Source organism: Folsomia candida, unplaced genomic scaffold (genome assembly GCF_002217175.1).
Source record: "Folsomia candida strain VU population unplaced genomic scaffold, ASM221717v1 Fcan01_Sc004, whole genome shotgun sequence".
Taxonomy (NCBI): Eukaryota; Metazoa; Arthropoda; class Collembola; order Entomobryomorpha; family Isotomidae; genus Folsomia; species Folsomia candida.
Window position 1 is genome coordinate 2,706,934 of NW_019091196.1, and position 21,444 is coordinate 2,728,377.

General features: G+C 32.6%; 2 protein-coding genes across 3 annotated transcripts; one reads left to right on the forward strand and one right to left on the reverse strand.

The window, feature by feature from the left end:
- Positions 1 to 331: 331 nt before the first annotated feature.
- Positions 332 to 21,021, forward strand: LOC110848322 (lysosomal alpha-glucosidase). Its single transcript, XM_022095507.2, has 15 exons — positions 332 to 586; positions 1,109 to 1,295; positions 2,176 to 2,297; positions 4,863 to 5,195; positions 6,737 to 6,811; positions 6,901 to 7,023; positions 7,110 to 7,172; positions 7,697 to 7,773; positions 7,847 to 8,284; positions 8,843 to 9,147; positions 9,787 to 10,119; positions 10,535 to 10,576; positions 12,520 to 12,740; positions 13,284 to 13,441; positions 20,469 to 21,021. The coding sequence occupies exons 1-15, from the start codon at positions 472 to 474 to the stop codon at positions 20,910 to 20,912; spliced, it is 3,036 nt and encodes a 1,011-aa protein (XP_021951199.1). The 5' UTR covers positions 332 to 471; the 3' UTR covers positions 20,913 to 21,021.
- On the reverse strand, positions 16,516 to 19,196 carry LOC118435361. Of its 2 annotated transcripts, XM_035851346.1 has the most exons (4): positions 18,755 to 19,196; positions 18,419 to 18,552; positions 17,839 to 18,338; positions 16,516 to 17,763 (listed from the first exon to the last, which is right to left on the reverse strand). In XM_035851346.1, exons 2-4 carry the CDS (start codon positions 18,546 to 18,548, stop codon positions 17,473 to 17,475), a joined length of 921 nt encoding a protein of 306 aa, XP_035707239.1. In that variant the 5' UTR covers positions 18,549 to 18,552; positions 18,755 to 19,196; the 3' UTR covers positions 16,516 to 17,472. The 2 variants fall into 2 exon arrangements, with proteins under 2 accessions (XP_035707239.1, XP_035707238.1); XM_035851345.1 differs by having other exon boundaries at positions 18,419 to 19,196.
- Positions 21,022 to 21,444: the final 423 nt, after the last annotated feature.

Below are 21,444 nucleotides of genomic sequence, written 5' to 3' on the forward strand. Positions count from 1 at the left end.
TTTTACACGGTTCGAAATCTGTTTATTATATCTGTTTATGGAAGTTATTTAATTATACTAGATTCTGCAATAAATCATAGAATCATAATCTTCTGACCAGACGAATTTTAGCACATCCGATATAAAAATGTAGTTTATTTGAATATATATACCTTTAATTCCATCAGATTCGGAGAATTCTCAAATAAATGAATTTCATACGTATTACGCTGATAAGTAACCTTGATTACTTATCAGTCCTGTTGACGCAGGGCTTATCTTCGATATTGATGATATATCGAAACGAAATCCATACTAAATAGGAATGTGTACGTCCAATCTAATCGATTCCGCTCTGCTTACGTTCCGTGAGGATGATGCACTCGCATTTTTCGACATTCGCTTCAAATTAATTACTAACGAGCAGGTGACTATAAGTGACTGAATATAAACGAAAATATTTGTGATTTTTTTACCTAAAATTCGTGCACCATGGGAAAAATCGTGTCGAAACTGAAATCCAGAAATAGTGTAAACGAAGACGAACGAGAAATCCAGAAATATGCGGAGGAAACAGAAAACCGTCCGTACGAATTTGGATTACAAAGTAAGATAGTCATTTGTAAATTGCGTACAATTTATAAAGTTTGTAAGCTGCGCAAATTGCTGGATTTGTAATAAGGAAGTAAGGTTTTTTAATTGTTTAAAGTTTAAAAATAATTATGTTACGTGCAGATAACTCCGTACAATTTGTAAATTGTAAAGTCTCCAAGGTTTGTAAATTGCGTAAAGTCTGCAGTGCAAAGCTTGTAAACTGCATAACCTCGGCAAAAGTATGTAATGTCTTGCAAATTAGTTAATACATCACAGATGATGAAGACAATCTTGGTAAAATCTGTAAATCTTGTAACATCACGCATTTTGTAAACTTTTGCAAAATAAAGAGACCCCCTTGGTCTGACTAAATTTACAAAAATTTGTGAGCCAACTTTCCTCTGAAATATTTGCAAACAATCTTGTAAAAGTTTGCAAGTTTACGGGTTTTACAAAGTTACAAAGCCCTGCGTGAATTGCCTCCCTGTTTCTTTAATTCACAAGTAATACAATTAAAATTAATTTTAAAATTCAGATACCGATGACCTGAAGAAAATCACATGGTATCAACGATTAATTTTCGACCTACGTTTCCGCATCGCGTACGCCATCATAATTGCGATAATTCTGGGAATCGGGGTACCAATAGCGATCCATCAACTTCTATATGACCACGAGGACTCTACAATTTATGGGAGTTGCTTAATTAAAACGGAGGCAAGGTAAGTATTTATCGTAAGACTGGATTACTCTTATCAAAAATCGTTCAAATCAGCACATTTTTAAGCATTTCTCCGCTCTGGGTATTTATTTTAAAATTTCGGACGACAAATTTGTAGTCTGTGAGTTGATTGATGGAATGGCAGTGAGGTTTTTAAGCCAGTTTCGACGAGTTCCAATTTTTCTGACGACTTCTTAAACTTGAAAGCTCCTCCTTAAAAAGTGTCAAAATCTGGAGTGTGCATTTTAAATAAATTTACAACGACCTGCTGAACGATTTTGTTGCCCAGAAATTTAAAATAAATTCCCAGAGTCTACACATTATACAAGAAGTGGATGTAACATGCGTTTGAGCATGAAGAATCTAAATTTATTTGTAAATGCAGTTTATGAACTAATTTATTACTCGCGTTTAAGTGATTCACAAAATTTCAAAATTTTACATGGTACAATAATATTTACTGTTAGCTTCTAACGAAATTATAAATAATTAATACGATCCAAGCTATTAATTGAACAGACGAAAAATTTACAATTATCCAACCAGAATCTTACCTTATGCGTAGAGAAATGTGATAAATTTTAAAAAATTTGCAGAAATTTCCATCAAATTATGAATTTTTGTTGTACGCTATCTCAACTGCTGCCCAAAATTCTACTAAAAATGTATAAAATTTTTGCTTCCCTTTGGAGCGTAAATTTCTAAAAAGTTGGCAAAAACTTGAGCTGTAAATTCGCCGTGCAAAATTTTCAAATAAATTTCCAGAGCGGAGAAATGATTAAAAATGTACGGATGTTGGCGATGAATTTTCGAGTCCTACGTTTAAAAAATTTTACATAAAATTTAGAAAATTTCATTTTCCATTTAAAATTTCCATGCAGGTTTCAGTGTTTAATAAACAACGCCGAGATAGCAAACCGACGACAATGCGTGGACGCGAATTGCTGCTGGGAAGAAAATGATGAATTACCGTTTAAATGTTATCACTCATTTCCGACGGCAGGTGAGTAGTTGACGATAAATTATTAAGTGAATTCACGAAGACCTTGATAATTTAGCAAAATCCGTGCTTTTAGTAAAATAATTTCACAAACTTTTACAAAATAAAGAGACGCCCTTGATCTGAGTAAGCTTTATAAGCTATTTTTCTTTCGAAATAGTTGTAAAATTTTGTAAGAGCCTGTAAGTTTACGGAATTTACGGATTTACAATGTTACCAAGGCCTGCGTGAATTGCCTCGTTGTTTTTAATAGTTCAACAAATGTTTAATCAAGGAAATATCATACGACGGAAATTTGCCTGATTTAGTAATACTCGAACGCCGGATTTTGATTTTTGTAATTTTTTTCCCTCAACCAATAATTTGTGTACATCTTAAAACACGCTGGAACGTTTCCAAAAATAATTTGTTCTCAACATTTTGAAAATTTGTTTTGATTTTAAGCTTTCAATTGAGCTAATTTTTTATTTAAATAAGCAAGTAGAAATTTTTATGACGATTTTAGACAAAAATACTTCCACTGAATTCAATCTAAAAATAAATATTTGGATGAAAAAGTGGCGGAAATCCAGGAGTTCTTTTTTAGTTTTTATAGATTTTTAATTTCGTAAATTTCTTAAAATTCTCTACATTAATATAAATAAATGTTTCAAAATATTTCGTCAAACATTTAAGTATTTAAATATTTATCATACATACCATTTTTTTTATTTAGTCATATTTAGTCATAGTTTCATTGATTTTTCTTATTTTTTTAACCCTAAATTTCTTTGCAGATTTGAAGGTCGTGGTAATAATAATGATTTCAAAATTGTTTGTTCACAAAATTTTGACAATTTATTTATTTTCAACATTAAAATTGCAATTGAAAGTTGAGTTTTTTAATAATTCGACAAATATTTAAGTAGTTAAATATCATGAAATATGCTTGACATATAATAATCCAACGCCAATTTTAATTTTTCTTAGTTTTGTCTATCGAGTAACTATTTTGGCAGATAGGTTGTAACGTTTTCAAAATTATTTGTTCCAAATTTTGAAAATTTAATTGTTTCCAACATTAAAATTCCAATTGGGATAATTATTTTTAAATACACGCAAATAGAAAATATATATTTTTAAGGCTATTTTCAACAAAGATACTTCTACTTCAAACTAAGAATGTAAGCATTAAAGAAATAATTAGATGATAAAGTGGTCGAAAACCAATAGTTTTTTTCCATTTTTTGGAAATTTTCAATCCCGTAAATTTCTTAAAAATTTCAAAATAAATGTTAATTAAATAATTAATATTGTTTAATCTGTGTAATATTCGAACGCCGGGATTAGATTTTTCTTCTTTTGTTTATAGCTTAATAATTTTTGCAGATTGGAAAGGTTCCATAATAATTTGTCGCAATATTTTCGAAATTTAATTTTTTTCAACATTAAAATTTACATAATTTAATTATACTCAATGGAAAATGTGCACACGTTTCGGCAATTTTTGAGAAACATATCTTGACTTCAAACTAATTATGTAAGCGTTAAAGAAATATTTAGATAAAAAAAGTGGCAAAAAATGAATAGTTTTTTTGTACATATTTTTTAAAATTCGAAATTTCGAAAATTTCTTAAAAATTGCTAAATAAACATCAATTAATGAATAAATTTTTACCTAGCTAAGTACTTAAATCTAATTTTTTGGGGTTTATTAATACCGTAATACTCGAAAGCCGGTAGTGATTTTTGTTTCATTGTGGCTTACTCGTGAATAATTTTTACATAGATGCGCTTAAAAGGCGACCGAAATTATTTGGTTTGGTGGATACATTATAAAAATCATCTTTTTCAACATTTCAATTATTTAAAAAAAGATATTACGGCGATGTTAGACAAAATTACTAACCCTCCAAACTAAAGAAAAATATTTGGGATTCCCAAATATTTCCAAATTGGGAAAGAGTGATCAAAAACGAAAATTTTTATGAATTTTTGATTTCGTAAATTTGTTCAAAATTTCTTCAAACGGCTTAAACTTGAAACCATTTTAAATCTAATTGAGTGTAATGAAATAGTTAGTTAATTTTATATCTTTCGTAGTAATGGCTTAGAGAAATTGTAAACTGTCGAAACATGGCATCCTGCTTACTGTAATGGTTAAATGTGTGAACTAGAGTTACCTTCTATAGTTTTACTCATCATTGCTGTATCGTTTGTTCATATAAAACAGTATAATAAAACTTAATAATAATAATAATGTGTGTGTAATTTTTTTCATCACATAAATACTACAAATATTTCCAGTGATTCGTGTGAAAATAACCACGCGCAAGAAATAACGGGCAGAAAGTGTTTTTTGCAGGTATTTTGACCTGCAAGAAATGCAAGGCGCAAGAAACAATGATTAATTAGCTACATGGTCTTCTTAATTTAGCCAACGATTTCGTGCCCGTGAAATTTTTATGAAATTTTTATGACATTTTTATGACATTTTTATGAAATTTTTATGGAATTTTTATGACATTTTTATGAAATTTTTATGAAATTTTTATGAAATTTTTATGAAATTTTTATGAATTAATTTAGATCAATATCGAGTCCTGGAAATTAAACAGTTATCCGAAAATGGTGACGCGGTGCAGATAACGGCAGATCCAAATCAAGGCTGGATGACTAGACTGACCATTTTGATCTCTTGGCTGGACGAGGGTCACTTAAATTTGCAAATGTTTAATCCAGCCCTTTACCCGGAACGGGTAACGAGCGGATTGGGCGATGTTTTACCGGGTGGGCCGAGATCAATCGAGAAAGATGGGCTTATCATCAGTTATCCGGATGTGGGGGATTACTTTTTCATTCAAATTGAACGAGTTGGAGATGGATGGAATCGAAATGAAACAATTTTCGATACCAGATTAGGTAAGAGTTCGAATTATTGGTTGCTTGAAATTTAGAAATTTGACAGCAAAATTCCTGATAAATTTTGAGTTCAATGCCTTCTTTAGACAAATACTTAAACATTGCGTTTTGTACGTTTTTTTGACAAAATCTACAATTGAACTATGAAAAAATACAACTAGAAAGTGGAACTTTTCGGCTAAACTCTGAGTAAATAAATTTATGTGCATAAACAAAATTTTGAGATATTTTGCATTTCGGGTGTGCTGTGAAAGCGGTAAAAGCACGTCCAACATATAGAAATACTTATATGTACACATGCATAATCTGCATATTTAAAATCTCGCCAAAAAGTTTCGTTTGCAGCCTTAAGTAACTTTTTTAAGCCTTTGAAACGATCAATGTTTTTTAATGTGAAGAAAATTTCCAAAATTTAAAAAAAAATGCTAAACTAAAACACCACTGTTGTAAAATAATTTAATTACCTGTTAATATTTTAATTATTATCAAAGATTGAAATTCGGTGGTATTTTCGGTTGATTAATGTGCTAGTCAAAAAAATGAATTGAAATGTGTATGTAGGATTCAAAATTTTTAAATTTTCAAAAATTTCCGGTAATTCAGCCAGCCTGGCCTTACAAAGAAAATTTCGTCCCGGTTTTGTTTTAGGAACAAACTTTGCTAGTAATTTTTTAAAGAAAATTTCAAAATTCAGAAATAAGATGTCAAATTCGACACTGCTGTTGAGAAACAAGTTTGCTATTGTTGCTCATTTTTGTATAACAGATTTAAGCTCAGGAATATGCTAGATTGCAATAGCCCAGAAAATACATTAAACACTTTTGATTATCAAAACGTAGTAAAATTCAAAATTTTAGAAATAAAAATATGGAAATTTTAAAATTTTCCCATAATTTAGTTAACCTGACAAACAAAATTTAGTTCCAGTTTTGTTTTACGAACAACGCCGTTATTTCTTTAATAGAATTTCAAAATTCTGAAATCAGCGTCAAGTTTGACGCCGCTGTTGAGAAACGATTTAAATAATTGATTAACATATTTATGTATTAAAGATCACACTTAAAGATTGGGGCTTTGTCAGGTTGCGCTAGTAAAATGCATTGAAACGAGTTCAAAATGTGTGGGATCCGAAATTTGATTTTTAAAAAAACGAAAATTTTTATAAATTTTTCGGTAATCTTATTAAAAAAATAAATAGAAGTTAAAAATTTAATTCCATTCAAATTTAAACTTAGAGTTAAGAATTTTTAAGAAAAGCCCAGAATTTTTTCAAAAATTATTTCAAAATCTCAAATCTCAAAATTCAAAATCAAAAAATAATACGTCAAATTCGATGCCCCTATGGAAAAATTATTTTAGTTAATAAGTTGATTAAGTTATACTAGAGATATGGCGAAGTCATCGACATTTCATAAAACGTATGTCAAAATGAATAACATTTAAAATTTGCAAAATTTGCAATAAGTCATTTGGAAAAAAAGATTTAAAATTTTGTAACGTATCTAATTAACTAATTATTTATAATTATTATTTTCATCAAGGTCCAATTAACAGTGGGAATGGTTTCATGGCTTTCACCACGACGCTGTCAACCCCATACTTTTATGGACTCACAGGTACCAAAAAAATACACATTTTTGCAAAAATTTTCGCATTTGTATTTACTGAATATTTTACTTTGCAAATTGTACAATCGGTTTTTTAGGTGGGGAAGGAATTGCATCCAAATCAACGGTAACTTTCGGCGTGATGAATGGCTTTGAAAATGCAGAAACGCCGTTTTACATGTCACTTGAAAACTCAAATTCATGGCATGGAATACTTTTAGGTGAATATTAAGTAAAAAAATTAGTCAAAATAATTAAAATGATTAATTGTAATTAATTAATTGCTAATTTCTTTACTCAAAATTAGAAACCACACTTCCATTTGTCACACAAGTTCTGCAAGCGCCAGGAATCGGGTTTCACATCGAAGGTATATAATATTTTGCAAAAGTTGAATCTTCTCCAATAATTTCTTTCGCAAAAACAGAAATTTTGCTGAATTTTAATAAATAACCGTTTCAGTGTTTCGGATGCAAGAAATAACGGGGAGAAAGTGGTTTCTTGCAGCTATTTTGACCTGCAAGAAATGCACGGCCCTAGAAACTACGCCCCGCCACGATAGTTCATGTGGCGTGTGGCTATATATTTCTTGCGCTTTCTCCCAATTTCTTGCACATTTAATTTTTTACATTCCTTCCTTCCCAGTACAAGAAATATAGCAAACCCCCAAGAAACGAAAAAATATTTCTTGCGCTTTCTCCCAATTTCTTGCACATTGAATTTTTTTTACATTTCTTACTTCCCAGTACAGGAAATATAGCAAACCCCCAAGAAACGAAGTACTGAATTTTCTGTAACAATTTTTTTTTTGCAAAAGCAGAAGTTTTATCTCCTAATTGACTGCTTTTTTCACGTGAAATTTTAATTTGCAAACATTTTACTGCGCGTATTAAGGTCCCAAAGCCGACATTAATTTACACTTCTTTAACGGACCCACAACAACTGGAGTCTTGACCCAGCTTCATTCTTACGTAAATTTACATAAACTCACTTTCATTAATTGACGAATCAATCTTCCTTTTAATTCCTTCATTAAATATTCAGCTTTCTACCCGAATCGGCAACGAAACCACCAGCACCCCCGAAATTGCCCCCCTTGTCCCCTACATCCCACCCTATTGGGGTCTCGGCCTGCACCTGTGCCGCTCCATGTGGGACACTGCCCTCGTTTGGGAGCACATCGACGAACTCAACAACGCCACCCTTAACAAAATTCCGTACGATTCTGACTGCATTCATGGAAATTTGAGAAATCTTTTGGTCAAAAACAGCACAATTTTCTCGTCTGAAGAACTTGCCGACATTGTCGAAATGTTGAATGTGACAGAAAAGAAGATCGTTTTGAGTCAAACTTTTACCATCCCGTTTGTCGAGGGTGTCACGGATATTTCAGAAATTGGAGAGTTTCTCGTGATGAATAGGATGAACGGGTCTTCGCACCCGTTTGTGGGGATGATTGATAATGGGACGGTGGTTTATCCGGTAATTGGTTGTTAATTAGGAGATATTAAAGTATTGCAAATTTTCAGGGTTTTTTATTTTGGAAATATTTGGTTTAAATTTCTGATAAAATTCATTATCTGTGGTTCACAAAGTGGCAGATCTTTTCCAAAATAATGACAATATTTCGACTATTTTACGCTCGTAATTAACCAAAAATTGGACAAGGAAAAAATTTCAAGATTAGAGGTTTCAAGCTTTTTATTTTCCAAATACTTGTCCATGAGTTTAAATTTCTGATAAAATTCGTCTTTCATGATTCACAAAAGGACAGAAATTTCCAAAGTGTAACGAACATTTCGACTCTTTTAATAAGAAATTGGACAACAGCAGAATTGAAATAGTAAAATTTAAAAACCTCAGAAATTATAATGTGTATTTTAACATCTGGAGAAAATTTTGTCCTTGCAATTTTTAGAGAAGTTGATTTTGCAAAAAATTGCGACATTTTGCGACCTAAATTATAAATAACCTCCAAAAAATTGGGAATTTCATTCTTGCACATACTTAAATACTTAATTGTATCCCCTTTTTTGTTAGGATGTCTTCCACCCCACCATTTTCTCTGATCTGGCCCCCTGGAATTTCAACTTTAGCGACATCCCCGTCTCTGGATTCATCCTGACTGACAATTTTCCGCGGAATGAGAATTCATCATCCTGCCAAAAACCGGGCTCCTTCCTTCAAAAACTGCTCCTCTCCACGAACCGCTCAATCCAAATCGAGCCCAATGACGCCCTTAAAAAGATCAACCCTTGGGGCTCAATCTGTCCCCAGATTAGTCACACCGTCGTACAGATTAATACCAGTCGAGTTGAGAAAACTCATTTGGAACTCCACAATTCGTACGGTTTGCAACATTAATAGGGAATCCAAAACCGGTTTTCAATTTACCCGAAAACAGGTTGTCAAGTTGCCCGAAAACCAGTTTTCAATTTACCGAAAACCGGTTTTCAATTTACCCGAAAACTGGTTTTCAATTTTACTGCAAACCCGGTTTGATCTACATTTTACCAAATCGGATCTATAAAATCTTTAGAATTCGATGTAAAACCGGTTTTGAAGTAAACCGAAAACTGGTTTGATGAAAAATTTCCAAAATCGAAAAAATCCGAAACCGTCCAGTTTTACGTGTCGTAAAAATAAACCCCCTGTTCACATTCATTCATTCAATAGAGAATGGATAAATTATTCCTTCATTATTCAATAACTTCACGAATAGTGAGTGAACAATTTTTCAAAATTTTTGAATGAACTAATATTTATTCATTTCATATTTATGAAGAACGAATGAATAATGATATTCGTTAATAATTTTTTACCCCACAGCGAAGACATAGGGTGTGTAGAGAAGTCAGTAGAATAAGGCGAAAAAACGAATGCTTATCTTCAAATTTAGGATAAATTAATAATGAATGAATAATATTTTTCAAAATTTTTCAAAATTGAAGGAATTTTTGAATGAACAAATATTTATTGAACAGGTACGGTTTACAATCCTCGAAAAAAATTCGCCAAGTTTTACACTCCCTGGAAGGCGACGCCCTCAGTAAGCGTGACCTCGTCCTGTCAACGTCTTCGTCATGGACGGAATCCCTCTATTACGGAGCGACCAACGGGATGCAGGCAAATTTCACGTGGGTCGCCCTCAGGGAAAGTTTGGCCCACGTGGTGCGACACTTTGTCCTTTCACCAGTCACAGGAACGACCATTTGTGGCGCTTTTCTACCCAATGAGAAGCCCGACTTTGACAATAATCTGTGCCTGAGATGGTACCAACTTGGACTCCTGTTGCCCCATGCGTACCATAATTATGCGTATGTTGAAGGATAATTCTTACTTATAAGGGAGGTTTCCCAGCTTATGCTCTCAGATTTTGAGCAAACTAGTATCAATCGATCACAAATTTAATTAATATACAATTTGCGGAAGACACGATTTCGCAATTGGCCCACTTGACCGAGATGTTTGCATCTGTAGAGGAGAAAAAGGTGCCCAAAAGTTGGCAAATTTTACACTTTCCAAATGTAGTGCGTGTTTTCTCTTCTTCGGATGCAAATATCTCTGCCATTGGAAGATCGTGTCTTTCGCAAATTTCATCCTAACTAAATTTGTCATCGATTGACACTAATTTGCTCAAAATCGGAGAGCGTACGCTGGGAGACCTCCATTATAATTTTCTAAATTATTTAAGGAACTGTTAATGTATTTAAATTGATGTAATTATTTTAGAAAGGGTAACGACTCGAGGGGACCGTTAGATTTTCCGAAGAGGTGAGTATTAAAAAGGCCTCAGTTTTTGGATAAGTTTGATGTGTTATTTTATTTAGGCTATGCAAATTAGAGAAAAATTGAAATGAAACATGTCTCATAAATCTTGACGTACAGATTTTTCAGTAGACTCTGTTAGAAGGCTGCACAATTTTGCAAAATTTTTGCAAAATTTCTCTCCACAAACTATACTATTTTTTTCTGCCCACCTGTATCGATTTATGAAACGACGATGGCGCATCAATCTATGAATATTTTTAGTATTCGCTTCATTGAATACTTAATTTATTTACTAATGGTTTTTAAGTAACTCAAAATTTCGAGCTTTGACATTTTAATTCGGTTATTTAAGTAGAATCGTAATTTTATCAATTATTATAATGAATCATTAATACGCAAAGGTGAACCAATGGGATGAAATAATTAGAAATTGTTTAGAAAGTTTTTTTTCTCCAATTTTGAGAAAATTGTAAGTTTTCAACAAAAATCCTTCAAGAAGTAAAAAGTTTTTGTGAAAAAAAATATAAATTCAGAAAATCATTTAACCGTTTTGAAACTAGAAAACTTTTGAAACTTAAACATTTTCAGTTTTTGAAAATTTAGTTTGCAGGGATAAAGAGAAAACGGTACTTCTTAAAAATCCTCCAATTGAAACGAGTTTTTTTTAATTAAAAAATAATACAATTTTGTGAATTTTTGATATTTTGGGCAGACCGAAATTTACCTTCAAGAAAACTCACCATTTTCCTACTCCACTGCGCAAACTGCAAATTTTAATAGTGGGTGTTCCGTATTATTACATCGGACTTGACCATGAGCAATCTGCACATTACTGATATCTATGGTTTACCAACTACTTCATTATTGGCGTTTAAGTAATTCAGGAAATTCTAAAATTGCATGCATATTATAAAATCATGAGCGTCTCAACATTCATATATCTCGCAAATTGAGCATAGCAATAACTTCAGAATTTTGCGAAATTTGCAAGTTTTCGTAAAACTTTAGTTGGAAAACCATAGGCATAGGGCGGATATGTATGGTATGTACTTAAATTCTGCAGAATATGTATGTAATATGTGCTTAAAAAACTCTAAAATATGTACATAAAAAATATTTTTCAATTGCAATTTTCTGCAGTATTTATATGTAATTTTCCAGACCTTTCACATTTTTAACACTCTTATCAACGAATTATTAAATATTTCTTTTTATTCTTCATTTAACGACCCATAATGCGACATTAGTTATAATTATAGATTTTCAGGGGTATTTTTTGGCTTGAAAATAGGGGCAAACTCGACTTACTATTCGTTCACATGAATTGAACACCATTATCATGAAAATATAATTTTGACAAAACTTTAACTTCTGAACAAAGAAAAATATTTTTACATAAAAAACCTCGAAATATGTATTAAAATATTTATATTTAGAAAAAGACTCGAATATGTACGAAAATATGTGAAGGTACGAAAAAACCTCAAAATATGTATGAAAATATGTATATGTACGAAAACCCTGAAATATGTAAAATATGGAAAACTATGTTCGAATTTTTGAGATCGTGCTTAGATGGGATGTCAGTATACGAAGTTTTAATACGATCTGATTTGATATGAAAAAGTTAGAAATACATACATATCCGCCCTCTGACCATAGGACTTTTTTCGCAAATTTACCTAGCAAAGGAGCATGTTTTCATCCTCACCATCACCAGCAAGAGAAATTATTACCTGAAATCCATGGAGTACAGAAAGCGCAGATAAATATCCCGATATTTATCTGTAGATAGCGCATACTTCTTGTAGTAATGACGGAATCATTCAGTCATTTTTATGCAAATAGCAGGAAATTCAGTTTCATTCACTATCATAATCTGTCAAATGAAATGAATGAAGGTGAACAGGTATGCAGTGTAGTAATGGTTTAATTATATCACATAGATATCAGAATTACCTCTCGGAAGCGATTCGCCAGCGGTACACGTACGCGCCGTATTACTACACGCTGCTCATCAATTATCAGAAAACCTTCGTCCCCATGATCTTGCCGATGTCGTACTTGTTCCACAATGTTTCTGGCGTCGAGAGGGCCACCGTTTTCAAATTGGTGGACCAATTCATGATCGGAGAAGCCATTCTTGCCGCGCCCATTGTGAAGCCAGGTATTTAAAGTGATCATATTTTTAGTGCGGTTAAAATTTTGACTTTTAAACGAAGAAATTGTTACCATAAATTGGAGTACACAATGTTTTTATTTTAGAATCAAATTAAAATGTAAAAAATTGGACACGTAATTTTATGAGAATTAAAAAAAAATGAAAAATAATAACTTACAATTAGCCTAAAAATGCATATTTTCAAATGCAGATTCATATTTTGAGTTTTTTAGCGGCCAATATTTCGTAAATTATTGAGAATTTTTTTTCAAGTTCTTACGTTCCAGTAAATTTAAATATCGACTTTTACGATTTTAAACGAATTTGTGTTAAATATTTTTTTATGTATAACTACAAAAAATATACAATTATAATTTAGCCAAAAACTGATTCCTATTTCGAGGTTTTTTGGCAGCCAATATTTCGTAAATTCTTGATAATTTCTTAATAAATTTTTAACTAAGCTCCATTTCATTGCAAATCCATGCTCAATTCGTATTTTCGAACTTTGTGACCTGGTTGATCTAAAATGAGCGTATTGAAATTTAGAACTGAATCGCGAATCGTATTTCCCTCCCGGAATCTGGTACGATGCTGACGGTTTTATGGCGTGGAATGACACCGGAAATGGCGGATTCAAGACCGTGACCGGCTATTTAGTTCAAACTCCGCTGTTTCTGAGAGGTGGATATGTCATACCGACTTTGGTAAGGATTTTATTTTCTCAATTTTCAATATTTCCAGTTTTTTTAAAACATGATGTTTTCTAAATATTTTGCAAAATATGTGAAAATCTGATCAGTATTTATTAAACATTTTTCGCACAGAAATCAAAACATCAAAATTTATCAGAATTGTCTGTTGGTTGAATGTAAATAAGTGACAGAATGTTGCCTTAAAAAGTTCCAGAAAATAGAAAATACCAGTTTTTCAAGAATATTTAAATATTTCTTGATCATATTTTGAAAACATTTTTCGCAAAAACATTAAAATACGCAAAGTTTCCCAGAAAGTTGAAAATTTAAAATTCGAAAAATGAGATCCAAATAAATCGTCAAATTTACACTCTATGAAAATTATAAGTAAAATAATATAGGAATAATTCCCAGATTTTATTATTGAATAGTAAATTTTCCGAGTAAATAATACGTCTAGTTTTTTTTTAAATATCAATACCGTATTTAAACATTTTGAAAAATACGAGGAGATTTGGTCATTTTATCTGAAATATTTTTCACCAAGAAATCAAATTAATAACAAATTATCCCTCGAATTTGAAGAAGTGGCAGAATTTTAAAAAAAATTTCAGGAAAGCAGGATTTAAATTTGAGATACGAAATCTAAATAAATTGTCAAGCTTCAATTCCGTGAATTAAATTTTAGTAAAAATTAAGATGATTTATAAAAATAATTCCCAGATTTTCCTCTTACTTTAATATTCATTACCTAAAATTGTGGATTTTGCGAGCGCTGCGTAGCAGCGTGAAGCAAAATCAAGATTATTAGAATCTTCCGGAACGGAAGACATCACTGTGTAGTGGTCGAGATCATGTAGTGAGTGAGACGCGCATGCCTATGTTCAAAGTAGAAAAAAGAGGGTTTGGTGAGCTCCTGCTGGGCGCCGAGAGAACCATTGTTTTGAAAGTATGCGAATCAACATATGTGTAAAAAGAAAAGGGGGTGGGCAGGTGGGCAGTGATGTCTTCCGTTCCGGAAGATTCTAATAATCTTGATTTTGCTTCACGCTGCTACGCAGCGCTCGCAAAATCCACAATTATTCTTCATCTTCCTTCACTTCTTACATCACTGTGTAGTTGTTTAAAGTACATATGTTGATAAGGAAGAGACCGGGTAGAATATTATATGATTATCTTACAAACAGCACAAATTTATTATAAATCATATTTATGAATTACAACCCAGTACGGCATCAGCTAACATATTATTCGTAACAATTGGCTTGTGATAAAAAGTTGCAAAAGTTTTTGAGGTCGCAGACCAGCCAACACTTTTCATAATTACGTCTACATTTACACCCCTATTTGCAGCCGTTGATGACGCTGCATGTCGATAACTATGTGCACTAAACTCTTTAACATCAATACCAGCTAATTTAAGTACAGTACAAAGCCAGCGACTAATTGTCTGTGAAGTTACCTGACCATGAGGCTTTACAAACGAAATTAACAATTGATCACAATTTTGTAACCTAATTTCTTTAGTTTTATCTATGTATATCTTAAGACAAGCTACGGGACAAATTCTAACATCATGGTAGGGAGGTAAAATTATTAATGGGTTCTGATTACGGATCGTGGTCGTTTTGAGTACGTCCGTCAATTTTATCTGAACAGGATTGGACCAAATTATGTTACTAATCTTTAAGGACTTTAAGGTCTGAACTCTTTGTGCTGTCATTAAGGCTAAAATAGCAACAAGTTTTAAACTTAACCGTTCTAAATTTATAGTACTATTATCCCATTGGGAAATTAATTCTAAAATAGAAGAAGGATCCCAGGTCACATTATATTTACAAAGTGGGGGCTTGGATTTGTACACCCCCTTCATAAACTTACATATTAATTTATTTTCTCCTATATTTATATCGCTATTCATTCCAAAAACTGTAGACAATGCTGATCTAGCAGTATTTATAGAATTGTAACCTAGACCAGATTCAACCAAAGATGATAAAAAATTTAAATATTGGGAGATATCGATTTTCCAAACATCGTAACCCTTTTCAGTACAAAATTTTACATATTTTTTAAGTGACGATTCGTACTGCTTCCACGTACTTAGTGATAATGATTTTCTAATAATATTTATAACTTGATCTGGAAGTTCTAATTTATTCAATGCTGTCCTGATAATATAGCTGCCATCAATGTCACTTGGTAACTCAAGGGATGTGCCCTATTCAAATAAGGAGAAAATAATTCATTTTTATTCTTTGGAATTATTATTACTTGAGATATACTCATATCATTGAATAGTGGGAACCAGGCCTGAGTAGGCCAATAAGGAGCCACGACAATTCCTTCACACTTTTCTATTCTTATTTTATTTAAAACTCGAGGAATAAGAGAAAAAGGAGGAAATGCGTAAAAACATGTTGTCCAAGGTTGTGTAAATGCATCGACCCATTCGCAACCTGGAGAAGGCTTCCATGATACGAAGCAGTCTCACTGTCGGGTTAAATTGGACGCAAACAAATCAATATTCGGATCACCAAGTTTGTTTTTAATTAAGTTGAAATTACTACTGTTAAGCATGAAGTCAAATTCGTCAACGCTTTCTCTAGATAAAGCGTCGGCTACAAAATTATCTTTTGTGCTAATATACGATGCAAAAATTGTTATTTGTCTTTCTTCGCACCACTGCCAAATTGACTTGGCAATCGCGTGAAGTTTTATAGATTTGCATCCACCATACTTATTTATGTATGAAATGGTGGTAGTGTTATCGGTACGGCACAAAATTTCCTTATTGGCACCAGAAAAACATTTCAATCCATTAAATAGTGCAATCATTTCTAACTCATTGATATCGTACCTGTTTTCTAATATTGACCAAAAACCTCTCGTCGTTTGACCATTACATTCTGCACCCCACCCTGTGAGTGATGCACCAGTTGTTATCCTCAAGTCAAACGAATCTTTCCTTAACCCCTTTTTAGCTGACTGTACGTGTGATAACCACCAATTTAGGTCTTTAATAGCTTCGTTAGACAGCACCATTTTTGCCAAAAATGAATTATTTGAATTTTCCAGTGCTAAAGTTTTTTCAATCTCTAATTGTCGTGTGTAAAGCTGACCATACTTCACAGCTGGACAGACAGAAATCAAAATACCAATTATTTCAGCTAACTTATGAATTGTGTTACAATTGGAAGACAAATACTTAATTATTTTTTGTACAAGGTTGTTTTTCTTTGATATCGGAAGGGTTAAGTTCATATCAATTGAACAAATTACAAATCCTAAAAATTTAACTTCACGAGAAGGAATTAATTGAGACTTTTTAAAATTTATTCTGATTCCTAGCTCTTCAAATAATTTAATTGTGAACTGAAGGTTGACAAGACAAGCTTCTAAAGTTCTTCCTATTGTTAATAAATCGTCTAAATAGCTCACGTTTTGAAATCCCCTTGATCGTAAATAAGCTAGAACTGGCTTCATAATTTTTGTGAATAACCAGGGGGCCAAATTCAAACCAAAACAAAGACAAGTGTATGCGTACAGGACGCCATTCCATCGAAACTTTAAATACTTTTGAGATTCGAGAGCTATTGGGATCATATAGTAAGCATCTTTCTGATCAATCACCGTCATGTAGCACCCTGGACTAACTAACTGTTTTGCCATTCTAATATCTTCTAATTTAAAGTGCGGTGCAAAAATAAAAGTATTAAGTTTCTTTAAATTTAAAACAAATCGACGGCCCCCGTCTGATTTGGCAACTGTGAAGACTGGTGAAATAAATTGTCCAGCTTCTTCTTCAGAAATTTTGATTGCGCTACTTATAACTAATTCCGAAATCGCATCATTAATAAATTTGGACTCTGTTTCACTCATCTGTGGATTATTAGGCTCAGATAATTGTTGTGGCTCAGATTCGAATGGAATTTTATATCCCTGAATGGTTCTTAACACAAACCTATCCTTAGTAATTTTTTGCCACTCATTAACAAAATATTTTAGTTGACCTGCCTGATTTTTATTAGCTTGATGACTTGCTACTTCCTCTGGTTTTGATAATGTGGAGTTGATTGTTGAAGAAAGTTTTTTGTTTGCCAACGTCGACGTGGAAACATTCCTCCCCTCTGTTGCTGCCCGAACTGCTGCCTCTGGGGAGTGAAGAGCCTTGGGCGATTCAAGTTTAAAGAACTGCGAGGATTAAAATAAGGCTGGGGACGTTGGTTCTGTCCTTGACGAGTAAATGACTTGCGAATAACATTGGATGCAGTTTTGGAAGCTTTTAAGGTTTCGTTCAGATCGGAACCGAAGAGAAATTCTGAGACTGGAATCTTTTACACAAAAATTTTGCATTTAGCACACCCTCAAATTTTTTGTTTACAAAAAATTATTACTAGAAAAAATACCTGCGAGTTACATATCCCGTGGTATTCAGAGTTAATGTGCTTTTTTACTTCAAGTCGTCTCTTTTTGGAAATTGATTGGATTTGGTCACCCAAAATATTTCCCCCGTCAATTGCAAGTTTAAGAATGGAAATCTTCACCTCTTTTGGTATATTGCTTGCATTTTTCGCAACTTCATTTGCAATTTGTGCCAAAGCATTGAGTCCAATTCCAAGGGAGAATTGATTTTGTTGCATATTTAAATCGATAAAACGAGCCGGCCCTGGGAGGTGTGACCAAATCTCTTGATTCATTTTTGGAATAACAAACGGTTTACAATTGATTGGGATCTTGAAATTATTTTTCAAATTGTCTGAGGTCTCTTTTGATAGTGGACGACACATTGTTTTATTAAAGCCCTCAGCAACTTCAGCCATTATCTCCGGCCCAAATTCAATTGATTTCTCCACATCCCTTAACAAATCTTGAATTTCACTATCCAAAGGGGCCACATTATCAATTCCTAATAACAATCATTTGCTCGTAAATATAAACAGGTCAAATGAATATCAATTGATAGGATTAGTGAGCACAAAAATTTACCCTTCTCGCCTGATCCATTGAACAAATTTGCAAAAGCATTCGCCTCAGAATTCACATTTGCCGTATTCTCAACTTCATTATCAGATTCATCTGATAAATTAAGATCCCAGGATGCTCTTGGGGTTGTCATAATTCTGCGACATAATAATTCTAATTAGAATCTAGGTGAGGGCCGTATAGGAACACCTCGGGATTTTATTTGGGCCGTATAGGCACCAATTCCCGTACCTATTCAAGGTTGCTCAGAGATTTTATTTTACTGTTATTTTTCTTGTGGCAAAAACATCCTTCTTACGTGGAAAAACTGCCCACCCTCGTAAAAAATGGTTACCTTACCTTGTTGATTCAGGAGGGAAAGACGGGAAACACCCACTCGAAAATCCGGCGAGAAAAAATCCGTTGAAGAACGAAAAATCGGGAGCTCAGGCACACACATCCACACTGCACTGCTATGAAAAAGACAATGGTTCTCTCGGCGCCCAGCAGGAGCTCACCAAACCCTCTTTTTTCTACTTTGAACATAGGCATGCGCGTCTCACTCACTACATGATCTCGACCACTACACAGTGATGTAAGAAGTGAAGGAAGATGAAGAATAACTATAATATTTTTTGTTTTCTCGGTTTTGGTAATTAAAAAAACTTCAAATGTTTTAAAAATATTTTTGACAAATCAGTTAATTTTGACCTAAATTTTGAAAAAAAAATGCGTTTAAACTTGAAATACTAGATCCGAATAAATTGTCAAACCTCAATTCCGTGAATAACTATCATACAAATCATTATAATAAAAATAACTCCCAGATAATGTTAAAGTTGAACATAAATTTGTAACCAAAAACTGCAATTGACTTAAGGAACTTCAAAGCACACATTAAATCAAGAAAATAATTACTTTTTCCCCGTTTTTCGTAAGTATCTATTACCAATTTTTTGACAAATATTTAATTTTGGCCTGAAAATTGGAAAAAATTGCATTTACTATTGAAATATTTACGGGATTTAAATACATTGTCAAATTTCAATTCCGTGAATTAAATTATTCTAAAAATGAATGCAGGGAGAATTACGAGATACGATCACACTCCCAGCAGAAACTTATAACCTAAAGAATACTACAGTTGATTTTTTTGAAATTAAAGATCATTTTAAAATGTAAAGTGAATTTAATAACTAAAAAAACTACAGTTCACTAAAAAAATGAAACTGCAAATTAAATCACGAAAATAATTATTTTTTCCAGTTTTTCTAAACTATTACAAAAAAAACTTGTGATAATTTTGACAAATGCTTAAATTTTGGCCTAAAACTTGTAAAATAGGCATAAAATTTACCTAAATATGAAATGTCGAGATACAAAATATCTAAACTGTTAAATTTAAATTCCATGAATGAAATTAAGGTAAAAATAAATATGATAATAACTCCCAGATTTTATTTATCTGCCTATAGAAATTTATAACCTAAAATAAAACTATTGTCGATTTTGAAGACATTCAAATTACAAATTCTATCACGATATTAATTCTTTTTCCCCGTTTTTTTGTAAACATTTCATAAATTAGTAAATTTTGTCCTAAAAATTTGAAAAAAGTGCATTTACAATTGAAATATGAGACAAAAATAAATTGTAAAACTTCAATTCCGTCAATCATTATAAAAAAATTAATATGAAAAATTACTTCCAAAAAGATCTTATTGAAATGCACAGAGAAATTTATGTCTCTAACCACAGTTGATTTTTTTTTAAGTCAAAGTGCAAATCAAACAACGAAACTATATACTTTTTCCCCAATTTTCGTAACTATTACACAAAATTTTGACAAATTAGAAAATTTTGGCGTAAAATTTGAAGAAAATTTGGGTCTAAAATACGAAAAAAATCAAATCACGAAACTAAATACTTTTTCTCCAATATTTCTAACTATTACACAATTTTTTTTGACAAATTAGCAAATTTTGGCATAAAATTTGAAGAAAATTTGGGCCTAAAATACGAAAAAAAAGTTTTAGCCTAAAATTTAACGAAAAATTATCCCCTTTTTATCCAGCAAAACCCGGAAGGCCGTTCTATCACGGAATCGCGGAATGGTAATTACACTCTGATCGTGACCCTACTTCCGAACCAAAAAAGCGTCGGGACGCTCTTGGCGGATGCGGGAATGAGCAAATCTGTCCCCCTCACCGCCGAAATCCACTTCGAAGTCACGACGAGTTTCACCTCGGACGAGGTGTCCATTAACGTAACGATTTCCGTGGTTGACGCCACAATTTGCGACGACGAGAACATCGTCGACATGCCGTCGACAACAATTGACCACATAAAATTTATCGGATTTCCGTACCGTTTCAACAACTATACTACAACCCCGGAAGATCTGGATCCTGTTGGAGGGGACGAGTTGGACTATTTGCGAATTAGTAATATTGGCATGAATTGGTGTGAAGGTGCTGTGGCGAATATTTATATAAGAGCTAGTCCTAAGCAGGAGTGAGGAGTCGTGACATAAATATTGTTAATTTATCGCCATTTATTTTTGATTGGGTATTTATTGTAACTTTTATAAAATGTAATAAATTATCTGTAGCAAAATCGGGACAGAATTCGGTGACAATTTTAAGTTTAATTATATTTGAGTTCTGTTATTCAAAATGTAAAAAAAAAATTAAATATTTTTTTTTTTCAAAATTTTGAAAAACTCGCTTTCTTCGTTTCGTAAAAAATGAATGTCAATTCTTCAGTCTTTATTCACATTAATATTTCACATGACATTCATTATGATTAAGTATAAAAATTGGCACACAAAATTTGAGTTTGAAATGTAAGCGTTAAGTTGAGCAGGTGTGACTCCCGTAAATATAAGCGCCACAGGAGGAGCATTGCGTGGCAGGACCGCTGTCATCATCGGACCCCCAGCTTGGCCACGTCCACGTCCACCAGGTCGAAATTCGGGACGAGGATCCGGTGGTCACTCCGTGGTGAAATGGATGTTGAAAATCCATGGTCAATGATCGGTACTCAGCTAA

What these genes read in the sequence shown, in the direction of transcription:
- LOC110848322 (XM_022095507.2), top strand. Translation starts at nt 472, where the DNA reads ATGGGAAAAATCGTGTCGAAACTGAAATCCAGAAATAGTGTAAACGAA. An exon ending in AATCGGGTTTCACATCGAAG is followed by an intron (nt 7,173 to 7,696) that starts GTATATAATATT and finishes GCGCGTATTAAG; the next exon opens with GTCCCAAAGCCGACATTAAT. An exon ending in CATTTGGAACTCCACAATTC is followed by an intron (nt 9,148 to 9,786) that starts GTACGGTTTGCA and finishes TTTATTGAACAG; the next exon opens with GTACGGTTTACAATCCTCGA.
- LOC118435361 (XM_035851346.1), bottom strand. Translation starts at nt 18,548, where the DNA reads ATGACAACCCCAAGAGCATCCTGGGATCTTAATTTATCAGATGAATCT. An exon ending in CAATGGATCAGGCGAGAAGG is followed by an intron (nt 18,339 to 18,418) that starts GTAAATTTTTGT and finishes GATTGTTATTAG; the next exon opens with GAATTGATAATGTGGCCCCT. An exon ending in ACGGGATATGTAACTCGCAG is followed by an intron (nt 17,764 to 17,838) that starts GTATTTTTTCTA and finishes TTTGTGTAAAAG; the next exon opens with ATTCCAGTCTCAGAATTTCT.